Source organism: Corvus brachyrhynchos, unplaced genomic scaffold, assembly GCF_000691975.1.
Source record: "Corvus brachyrhynchos isolate BGI_N302 unplaced genomic scaffold, ASM69197v1 scaffold22, whole genome shotgun sequence".
Taxonomy (NCBI): Eukaryota; Metazoa; Chordata; class Aves; order Passeriformes; family Corvidae; genus Corvus; species Corvus brachyrhynchos.
The window spans coordinates 3,317,772-3,329,892 of record NW_008238355.1 but is presented as its reverse complement, the minus strand read 5'-3'; the positions used below and the strand labels follow the sequence as shown (position 1 = coordinate 3,329,892).

The 12,121-nt window shown below is 37.0% G+C and overlaps 1 protein-coding gene across 1 annotated transcript in view; it reads left to right on the top strand.

Moving 5' to 3' along the window:
* Positions 1 to 12,121, top strand: part of LNPEP (leucyl and cystinyl aminopeptidase) — a 34,325-nt gene that overhangs the window by 3,489 nt on the left and 18,715 nt on the right. Inside the window, exons 3-8 of the mRNA XM_008634538.2 lie at positions 1,937 to 2,075; positions 4,760 to 4,891; positions 7,603 to 7,723; positions 8,385 to 8,539; positions 8,852 to 8,965; positions 11,074 to 11,205. Coding sequence (XP_008632760.1) covers positions 1,937 to 2,075; positions 4,760 to 4,891; positions 7,603 to 7,723; positions 8,385 to 8,539; positions 8,852 to 8,965; positions 11,074 to 11,205 — 793 coding nt within the window. The remainder of the gene's footprint in view (positions 1 to 1,936; positions 2,076 to 4,759; positions 4,892 to 7,602; positions 7,724 to 8,384; positions 8,540 to 8,851; positions 8,966 to 11,073; positions 11,206 to 12,121) is intronic.

Genomic DNA, 12,121 nt, shown 5'->3' with positions numbered 1-12,121 from the left:
GGGTGTCACAAAAGCCACTCTTGATCATATATGAAAAAGTCATGGCAGTCAGGCAAAGTCTCAGGTGACTGGAGAAAAGGGAAACATCGCACTCATTTTTATAAAGAGTAAATTAGTGCTTTTTGTCAGGAAGATTGTTAAAAATTGCTCCCCCCCCCCACTTCAAATGGGCCTTATGCTGGTCATATGCTTAAGAGTGTTCATGCCTTTGTGGGCAAGTAACTGTCCATGCAGGTCTTCTAGAAACAGTGTGGTGCGATAAACAAGAGACAGGAAAAGCTGTGCAGGTCAGCTAAGCAACTTACTGCAAACATTAAAGACTTTTCATTCCCATGAAGTAAGTGGATGTAAGATTCCAGTAAGTGTAGAAGGCAAAAATCACTTAAATGATTGAAACTCAGGGGGTTTTTTCATATTTTGATGTAGCTGCAGTTTTCTTTTCTTTTTGTATTTACTGTAGTAGAAAGAGAACACATAATTGCTCACAGAGAAAAAATACAATCTGTGAGTAATTTTTTGAATTTTTGTCCCCCTTCAGTCCAGTGCTAACTGCTTTTGTTCAGGAACAGGATGTAGCACATGTTTAAACCTGCATGTTTTTCAGTAAACCCTTTTCAGATAACTCTTCAGTGATATCATAATTTCCATTGTCTTGCCTGCTTCTTCTTTTTGCAGGTGCGTTGTCTCTGTGTGCCTGTTGTCTGTAGTTTTACAAATGTAGACTGCTCTGATAATCTCTGCCGTTACTGCATTTTCTGTATAAAACTCAAACTATCAAGCTGATTTTGCAAGAAAATATATTTAGTTTAGTTTTACTTTCTTTTGAATATTTTTATATTGTCACAAAAATACAAAAATTACCAAATCGCAAAATAACTCGCTTAACTTGTTGCCAAAAGCAAAATAAAGAAATAAATTGGACCTTATTTATATTTTTATGCAGAATGGTTCTTTATTCTTTGTTTTTCTTCTGCACAATCATGGGGTGAAACTGTATTAATTTGTCAGGAGGAAGAAAAGAGTAAGAAATTGAAAGCAGGCATGCAGTTTAATCTTATGAATTGTCAGCAGTGTGCCTTCTCATAAAAGCTGTATATCCAAAAATACAGTTGGAATGACGATGCAAAACAAACAAACCCCCCAAACACTTGCGGGTAGCTTGGCAGTATGTTAAAAAAACCCAGCAAGATAAAAAAGCAATGTGGAGCATCTTCTCTGTTTAGCTTCAGTAAATACTTCAATTAATAAACTTGTTGTACTCTGTGTTGTCTTGTGGGTGCAAAAGTCAGAGATGCTCTCCACCAAAAGCTGTAAATGCCACAGCTAGTTAGTATAAAAATAGTGGGGAAGGAACGTAGACTCCTGAGAAGTCTTCTTGTGATATGAATAGCTGTTGGATTAGAGACAAGACAGTACATGAACTTGGACAGAATCCATCTACTAGCCAGCACAGGGAGCAGGCATACAGTTAGCTGAACTGTGGGAGCATCTGCAGGAAATAGCCTGGCAATTAGATGAAAAACCTTCCTTGCAGTCCTGTCTTCTGCAGATGTTTCCAAACTCTTATTTAGTAGGCATGCTCACTAACTTAATTTTTCAATCTTCTTTTTGTTCCCTCTCTCTGGAAACAGGCTGGCTTATATTTTGGTGGTTGCTTTGTAATTGTGTTATTCTAAGTGCATTCTTCTTTGTTCAGAAAGCAAAAAATAGCCAAGAAGATTACTCCTCAAATAAGTAGGTTTTTCAGCTTTAAAGAAAAAAATTGTTAATGCAACATTTATTCTGACTGGTCCAGCCTTGTCATCTACTATTCAAAAAGCTGTTCCCATAACAAGCTCTTAGAAGTTTTGGGAAGGAAGTGACTATTCTATCATAAATAAACTGACATTTATGCTTTTAATATTCTTGCTTTGCTCTTCTCCACTCTTCCCATTAGGTGGTTTGCAGCAACTCAGTTTGAACCTCTGGCAGCAAGGTCTGCTTTTCCATGCTTTGATGAACCATCATTTAAAGCTACTTTTTTAATCAAGATCAAGAGAGATGAGAAACTTTCCGCTCTGTCAAATATGCCAAAGGTACCTACTTTTGTAGGGGAATTTTAGTAGAGCTGCTGCCTGGGTAATCTGTTTCAGTGTTTTGGATTGTGTTTTTATTGCATTAATGTCCAGGGGATTTACCTGAGTGGATAAGCTATAAACTATATGACTTTATAATAAAACAACTGTTCTGTTCTCAAAGACTTGAACTTGGTAGAGAGAACACCTGTTCAGTGCATTGCACAGTGAAGGATGTTACTGACAATTGAATGACTGAAGGATTCGTGTTGAAATTAAATGAACTGTTATTTTGCAGAAGTTTTGTTGTTGGTGACATTGGTCTCAACAGCCCTTGAGATTTGCTTTTGAGTTTTCTCTGTTTGCTTCTACTGCACATGTGCAGAGTACTGGAGAACCTTTAGCAGCTGATTGTGTAACTAGCACCAGTCTATGTGAAAGATACACCTGATCTTGAAGGATGTGCTTCTGTCCCTAAATGAGGGGAAGTAGGGTATGAATACAGACAGAGTCAGCTCCAGAATGTGAATGAGGGATCTGAAATTCCTTCAGCTAGAATTTTCAGACAGAATCTTGTAAGAGCATATCTGAATTTTCTGGTGATGTTTTATGCTGTTATGCCTTTGGACAAACCTTTATGGAAGCCTAATGCATTTAGACAGATGAGCAAGACTAACATTACCTAGTCTGTGTCAGAACTAGATATTCTCTCATCAAAACCTCAATGCCATTTATTACCCAGCAGAAACTCAATACTGACATTGGTCTAATCAGTAATGAGAATATTACACCTTTGGTGTTGCTGGTACATTTATGAACACTGTGCAGCTTAGGTTCCAGAAAGTTGTCTGAAGTTCAGGTGCTGATGCAGATACCTTGTTTTTGAAAACCAAGCTAGTAATTGCAACCTTATGAAATAGTATCTTTTTCACTGTGTATGAACATTTGTATTCCTGGATTCGTAGTGATTCTTAACAATTGCAAGAAGAAACAGACTCTGGTGAACCACTCTTCTATTTTATATAAACAAGAAAGGATGCTCACTCGCTCTGCTCTGCTAGGAGCTGGACAAGTGGCTAAGGCATCTTTCAACAGCTTCCATAGTTCTTCATGTACAGAATGTAAATGATGGTTTAGCACTGCTGCATATACCGACAATTAGCTGTTGGTGACAGTAGGGTACTAATAATGCCAAAGTTGTGGGTTAGCGCCCCATATGGGCCATTCGCTTGGACTTGGACTCCATGATACTTGTAGGTTCCTTCTAACTCAGAATATTTTGTGATGTGTGAAGCAGACATTGCTGAAATAATCACCTATACCTACATGAGCAAGAGATCTCAGAAGTAGGCCTTGTCAGCTGGCATGTACATCACTAACTTGGCAATATATAATATCTGACATGGATTAAGGCTAGAAATGAACTGTGTATTTTGGGCTTGTGGAGCTGCCTTTTGTGGTTTTGTTTGTTCTGGGTTTTGTTGTTTTTTTTTTAATGAAGAGAACTGATTTTTGAGCCAGTTTATCTGCAGCAGATTTTCTTAAGTAGACTGTCACTGCCTTATGACACCAAAACTGTAATAAAGGCAGAAATCTATTAATGCAGTGGAGGAATTCAAAGATTGCATTCTGCTCACATACAATGGTCAGGTTAAATGATTATATTGTTTATATCTTCAGGTTTAAAAATCCATTTCTCTTTGAGGCTGACAGATAAATTTTTGGTGACAGTTAAATGTGAAAACATTGTTTCATTTCAAATGATCTTGTCTAAAACTAAGGTTATTATTGCTGGTTCTTAAATGTTTGTGGGTTCCAAAAACAAAATCATATATGAAGTTTCAGAATTTATGAACTGCCATCTCTGTCTCCAAACCTTTAGTATTCTGCACTACAGTGGTTTTAAACATTTTGCTTTATTCTTTTTGTATTTTATGCAAGTAAAGGAATACATAGAAAAGTACTTCAAGGCATATAGCATGCTTTTCTAGGACTAGTATTAAAGAAAACTGCACAAAAAGTAAGTTGAGATACAGCACGGTATCTTACTTCTGTATGGTATCTTACTGTGTGCTCAGAAGACTGGGCAGACAGTTACTGTTGCCAGTGTGTGTTTAAGTTGGGCATGTTTTTGCTTTGAAGTTACTGAGAGACCTTAGGTTTTCCTCAGTTTTTAAAATGCATTCTCTCTTGATTTGTAAAAGTGCATCTGAGGAATATTTTGTTCTGTTTAAAATAGTATGTATGTCTGGTTACCTAGTTTTGCTGAGACTTATGGGAAGAGACAAATATTTAACTCACGTAATACCAGTATTTTTAGAAGAATATGCTGAACTGTGTCTCTGGTCTAGCCTAATGCTCCCCTGAATTAATGCTAATCAATATGTTGACTTTGGATTATACTGGGACTTCAAATGCAAACCAAATTAGATTGGTTTCTCCAACAGAGTAATTGTTTGGTAATACTACATAATAAAACTTGACAAATAATTTTTGTGTATATAAGCGTAAATGTTTTGTGTCTTGTTAAGTTTGTTACATTGTTGTAAGTATCATCAATCCCACTGAAAGATAACAAAAATATAAAGATATTATGTAAGCTTGCCTATAAACTGTTCCTAGCATGAAATAATCCTTTAACATTGATTTATCTTATGTCTTAGTGTTCTTCTGTCTGTATTAATAATATTTCATTTCCCCTGCAGAAAGCCACCACGCCTGTGACGAATGGAGTTGTTCAGGATGAGTTTTTTGTCAGTTTGAAGATGAGCACATATCTAGTAGCTTTTGTTGTTGCAGACTTGAAAAACATTAGCAGGGAAACTAATGGGACTCTGGTATGTGTTTGTTTCACTTCAAGTTGTGCTTCACTCTTCCCCAGCCAACCAGGCTATTAAACAGAACAAAAAGATCCTCAAACCAACAAGCAAACTCTGTCTCTTTTAAATTTATTTATCTTCTTGGTTTTATTATACTCATCATAGGTAGGGGACAAAAGCCATATGCTATAAATTGGACTGAGTTCACAGCTGTTACCGGACTGAATATACTTTTACAGCAAGGGATTCTGCATCAGGTCTTGTTAACAATGGAAATTTGCAAAATGTAAAATTCCGAAGAGATTTCAGAGCTGGAAGCTTTCAACTCTTCTTTTCACTGCTTCATCTGTGAACAGTAATGTCATGCAAACCAGGAGCTCTTCTGAGGATGTAAAGAAACGTGACAAGTTTCCAGGAACACCTACACATGGTTTCAAGCAGTGCCGCGAAAATTTTCTGTACCTGCAAAGATAACATATCTAACAAACCCAGGCCCTACAGTAAAGCAAATTTAGGCTGACTTTAAATCTGCATGTAGTCACTTAAATACAATTATTTAATTGTGGAGTTTTTGTTTTTCCAAAGGTTGCAAACATCAGACAGTTGGTCCTGCTTGAGCTTTGTCCTTTGCAAGGGATTGGCCTGTTTCTACTGATGCCTTGATGGGGCTACCTAAAAACAGAGGCTAGACAAAACTAATAGAATAAAAGCAGGTATATTTATTGTGAAGGACCTTCAGGTGCACTTAGGGCAGTCAAAGCCCTCAGGGGGTACACCCAAAATGGATGACCAGGTTACAAATTTTCATACTTTTGTAAGTTTGGTCCATTTGCATATTGGGGGTTAATTCTCCAATTACAGCTTCATGTAATGAAGTAATTTACTCCAAGTTCGTCCCCCTCCCCCCTTTTGTTTACATTTCCCGGGGCCTGAGACCTTAAGGTATCCTTGAGTTTCAGGCCTAGAGAGGGATTGTTTTGACTGACCAAGATGGGATAACAGTAGCTAAGACCCTATATGGAGTTTTGGAGTTACACACTAAAGCATTGCAGAATTACAAATACATGAAAAACATAAAAGTTAAAATTCTAAGGCATCACTACAATGTGTGTTGTTAGAGTAGCTAAAGAATAAACATGGTAATATTAGGAGATGCTCCTTAATCTTATTTTAGAAAGTGCAGAAGTTTCATATGAGAAATGACTTTCATGACTCTTTAGCAGAAACTGCCCCTTTGTGGTGAAATGTCAGAAGTGTCTACCTAAAAAAAGTCAGAGGGAATAGTGCTAGTAACACTGTAGAAGGAGAAGCCCTCTCTTTAATCCAATATATACAAGTAAAGGTACTACATGGCTTTAATTCTGATCTAGACAAGTATTTCTAATGAAAGCTGATTGAATAGAACAGATTGTTGCACCGTTTTTTTTTGGCATGTGGCTGCTGTTCAGGTCTGTATTTGAACTGTACTCTGGTAAAACCATACAGTCAGTTCATTGAGGCAGAAAACTTTTTAACTTAATAGAATAGTTCTTACTCCTCTTTAATTTATTATTTTCAATTTATTTTTGTTTAAATTTATTAGTATTTTAATCTTATTAAGAGTAGTTGCTAGCTTGAAGGGAGAAAGCATAAGAATACCAAGTAAGGCCAGAGTTTTAGTAGGTCTAAGGTAGTCTCAGCAGTGTCTAGTAGGCCAAGGAAGTCCGTAAGAAGGAAGCATAGAAGCATACATTTCCCAGGAAATACATACTTAGAATGCTTCCAGCAATTTGTGGCTGGGAGATTCAAAGAATTTGAGCTTCACACAGAATAAATTTATTGTCATGAATGCTTTAAGATAACTTACAGCTGAAGTAAAGTTCCTTCTTGTTCATAATCCAGTGAAATTTTTCTCAACACCAGACAACCCTGGGAGGCTCTTACATTTTGTTTTTGAGCTTAAAATTTGCAGCTAATAATACTTTCGTACTCCGGGAACTCTAGACTAGATTCTTATTTATATGTGCTTCATTCAAACTCAAAAATTAAAAGGTGCCCTTTTCCATCTGTTTGAAATGTCATTTGTTTAACTAATTTATAGCACAGTAAGAGGGACTTCTTTTTTATAGAACTGGATAATGGTTCTCCATGCGTTTCTGTGTTTGTGTAGGAAAGGGTGTCCTAAATGTGAATCTACCTGTAACCTAATTGAAGTTGTTTTCTTGATACAGACAATTCAATGCGAAAAGAGGGAGATTGTAACCTCTCAATTTTTATAAATGCTTCTTACATTGTGTCTAACATGGCCATACCTTAGATGGGGATGAGCTTTGTGCCAATTACTATGTTTAGAGAGAATTTCTTGCAGATTATACTACTGCCATCATACCATACATGCTACCATAGCCTAAAGATCAGTTGAGCTGTGCAGGGAGGGTCACTTAATAACTCATGAGGGATTTTTAAATTCCTCACGTTGACCCTTCTTGAACAGACTCCTTAAAGTTGTCAGCCTTGAATTGTTCTTGCATACACACAGGCCAGTGTCCCTGTATTTTGACTAGTTTATAAGCTCTAGTAAGAAAAATCAGCTGTTTATGAGAGGCTTCATTACTGCTGTTTGTAATTTGTGTATGTACTTGCAAAAATGTGTCTTACCTGTTTCAAGAACTCCTGCCAGCTTCTCCTGCAATTCTAAATCTTTTGTAGCTATAAGGTTCAAAATATTTTCTCTTCTCTGTTTGGACTAGGTATCTGTCCATGCCATACCGCAGCATGTAAACCAAGTTGGGTATGCCCTAGACACAGCAGTGAAGCTTCTGGAATTTTACCAAAAATACTTCCTAATGAAATATCCTCTTGAAAAATTAGGTAAGTTCTTTAGGACTTAAAAAAAAAAAAAAAAAACAGAAGAAGCCCTGATCTGAAAAATGCATGGGAATCTTCATTTTTAAAAAAAGTATTATTACAATTATTAAATTACTAAATAATTTTAAAAACTAATTACATGTTTGGCTGAGTGCAAGTATTAAGTGAGTCCCAAGCTGGAAAGTTTTTTGAGCTTTTGGAACCAGATTGCTTATATTTTTACATAAATAACACCAAAGAAATTCTTCTGTGTACATTTAACTTTGTAATGCGGAAATTCTCGGTCTGTGAATCATGTTCACAACTGCAAGATCTGCAGCCTGACTCCTTTGCATGCATTACTTTGACTGGAAAGATAGTGAAATGCACTCTCTTCTAAGACACTACTTTTCAGTAGTGTCCATTTCAGGCCATCTCATTTCCATGTTACTTTTGTTCATGCAGGATCTATAGGCAGGGTCTCTTTAAGTTGTTTGTGTCATAGTACTGCTAGAGAAACATGGTTATAAATCTGTGGGGCTTCTGTATGTGAGATTTGAAGTATGTCCATACCACAGAGTTTAAATTAAGAATTTTTTAGTGATTATGTAATATAATAGGTAGGCTTGAAAGACAGGATTGCTTTATCTAGCTATTTTCAAAGCTTTTTTCAAATCTTTTCCAGATCTGGTAGCAATTCCTGATTTTCAGTCTGGTGCAATGGAAAACTGGGGCTTGATCACCTTCCGAGAAACCACACTCTTATTTGACAATAATACTTCTTCAGTAAAGGATAAAAAGCTAGTAACTGCAGTGATAGCACATGAGCTTGCCCATCAGGTACTAGTCTGGGGAGATTATTGTTTTCTTTTTTCATTTGTTTGTTTTTAAGTGCAATTCTGTCCTTAAATTCACCCTTCCCCTCACTGTGACTGGGTTGTGCGTTGTATCTGTTCAGAAAACCTGCAGGTTTCTACAGCACAACAGGCAGACTGCGACTCTCATGACATACTTAAGGAGTTGTTCCTGCAAAGGCTTTACTGTGGTTTTGACTGAACTTCATTTTACCACAAGATAAGGCAGGCAATGAATGGAGCACTTCTCATTTGATTTTAATTCTAAGAAAATAATCATGTTTTTGGTCTTCCATAGTGGTTTGGCAATCTAGTAACTATGGAATGGTGGAATGATCTCTGGCTGAATGAGGGATTTGCTACTTTTATGGAATACTTTGCCATGGAGGAGGTTTTTCCAGAATTACATTCAGTAAGTAATTTCTGTAATTACACTTATGTATCTTCACTATAACCTGTTTTTAATGCTGCCCATAAATGATTGATACTTACAAACTGATACTGAAATTCTGGGCACCACTGAGATCATGCTACATCTCCACTTTGGCATTTTATTATATTGGAAGTGGTTTTGAGAATGGTACATTGTTTTTGTGAGTTTTAAATTTTCTTTTGTTTTATTTTGGTACTAATCTACATGCAGTCTACTGTGTTTTGTGAAGGTTAAAGTATTCTGTGAAAAATAGCAAGTGTTAAAACATGCAGATGTTTATATATCACATTATAACTTAAAATTTTTGTAGAACAAGTCCAGACATGTTGTTAAACAAGTTTGTCTACTTCTACTTTTCATAATAGACCTAGGAGCTCTAGGTTATTAAGTGTGCCGGAGGTTAACTCCTGTCTTTCCATCATCGTGGTACTTGATTGTGTCTGTATCAGTCTGGGTTTCACAGATCAGCAGACCTGGCAGAAAAGTATCAAATGGTCCCCCACAAAGGATTCTGATAGCATTGAGTTATGCTTAGTAATACAAAGCACTGCTCCCACAGGCACTTCCATTTACATGTATGGCTGAAGGATAGAATCTTTTTGATATAATAATGTAGTGATTATTTACAAACTCACTCAGGTACTGAGTGACCTAGCTTTTCAGACTCTGGAAAACATGATGGATTCAAATTTGATCTCTCTTCTCCAAGGAAAGGATATCAGCTACTGTATAAACCTTTCTGGTCACTGAGAATGACAGGCAGACAAATATGGATTAGTGGAATTAAATGTAGAGGGTAGTGGAAAGACTAATTTTGCATTCTGGATAAAGATATCTCCAAGGAGAGGACATACCTGAGCCCTGAAATCAACTTCTTGGAGTGTTTATGTGATTTGCATTAGTCATGGGATTTAACACCTGATTAGTACAGACTGTTTCCTGCCTGATAGTGTTCTCAGCATTCTGGAGAAGTGTTAGTTTTGCATTCTTAAGTCACTCTTATTACTATTAAGAAATTTGAGTTGCTAACCTGGTCCAGTAGAATTCTTTCTCAGCACTGGATGTTTCAAAACTTTTCCATTTGGCCTAGCTTGGTTGTTCAGTTGGATTGTCACTGACAGTATGTAGCTGTTCTGCTTGTTGGGTGTGTATGTGCTGAGGGCAGGACACAAAGGTAGTGTCCGGTTTTAACAAGGACACATCTAACATATGTGTGCTTCATTCCAAAAGGTGTCTGACAAGCTGCCTTGACCAATATCTTATTTCATCATTTGATGGTGCCAGAATGTGTTTTGGTAAAAGATATCACCTAGAACTTCTCCATTCAGGAAGAATAACCTTAATATTTTTAACAGTTATTTTTATTGTATTTCACAGAGGGTTTCTGTGTTTTTTTTTTTTGTTTGTTGGCGGGGGGAAGGGTAGGGGTGGTGTGGTTTTGTTTGTTTGTTTGTGGGGGGTTTTTTGTTCGTGGTGGTGGGGTTTTTTTTGTTTTTTAACTCTCTACTGTATAGAGAATTGTTTGCTTGCCATGATGAAATGAAATGGACAAATACCAGTATGATCAGCTTCTTTTCAGTGCTTGGGGTTTTCTTGTTCTGGTACCAACGTATTAAATATCCTCATTCTAGAAGAAAAGAAGTAAGAGCCTTTGGTAATAACTAGATAAGGTGCTGTTTACATTCTCACAAATATCACTGTAGTGAATAATTTCCCTAGGCTTCATGCTTGAAGCACATGAAAGTCATATTCTTGTATTCCCTGCCTACTGTAAATGAAGTGAAAGCATTAGTGAGATAAATGTGAAATTAAACACACACTTATTTAGAAGGTGCTCTTTTTTTTCATCTAGTGCCAATGACACACTTGCCAGAGACAGGGGCTTAAGGGTCTTTATAATGATGCAAACTCAAAAGTGAGATTCCACTGCTAAAATGTGGCAGGGAAGTAGTAGCTTTTATAAGTGCTACCCTGACAGTTCTTTTGCTGCCTAGACTAATGGAGGAGCAAAGCAGAGACAGCTTCTACTTTTCTGCTTAACAGGTATGTTTCAGCTTCCTAAACAGTTAAAAATGTTTCTCTTCCAGGATGAAGATTTCCTTAATTTAATTTTCAAGGCTATGATGAAGGATTCCTTGAATTCTTCACATCCGGTCTCTTCTGCTGTTCAGTCTTCAGAGCAAATTGAAGAAATGTTTGATGCTCTTTCTTATATCAAGGTAACTAAAAATATTTCAAAATACTTGGGAAGTGATACATTAGCTATTGAAAATATTAGTGTGAAATCACAAGTGAATAGGCACATATTGACAAATCTTTGGAGGTTATTTACACCCAACTCAAACAATGCAGGATTTCTCAATAATGTTTTCAAACATTTACATAGCATTTAATTAGGAAAATATTATGTATATGTATTTGTGACCTTACTTACCATCTTGTTGAATGCTTGAGCACAAAGTATAATACTCATGAAGATGTAGCAGGGGGACTAATAGTGTCCCTGCTCTGCTCTGTGGGGTCCTGCATGCCCCCACAGACTCAGGGGTGGGTTCAGTATTATTGTTGGTAGCAGAGAGTCGAGAAGGGCATTTGCGTGTGTTCTGGCAGGAGCATTTATTGCTGCTACACTGTCGAAAGTTGCAGAGGCAAATACCAACATGATCCTGAAACTCAAGAGTTTTATCCAGGGGCGGGGAAAAGGCAGGACTAGGGAACGGGGACCAATAGGGAAGCTCTGGGGGAGTGATGAGGGATAGAGGCTGACAGCCAACCGGGGAATCCAAACTGGGATAGATTAACAGAACACTGCATCCTGGGAGAAGCCTTGCTGGTCACCCTAACATAAAGTGATTCTTGTGGTACTAGGAACTTGTGTTACTGAAAACTCTCTGTGCCTTGTAATGTATTTCACCAGCCACCCCAGGGCACCAGTAGGTGAAGTAACATATCCAATTAGGCATATATTCCTCCTCTGATAGTAGACAGTATCAAGTGATTAAAAAAAGAGTAAAAACAAAACATTGAAGTAATCACTCAATTTTATACTCACCCTGGTTTAAAAAAAATCCAGTATTTTAGAGATATCCTGAACTGGAAGCTCGCTTCTAAATGTAAATTATTTTACTGAATATC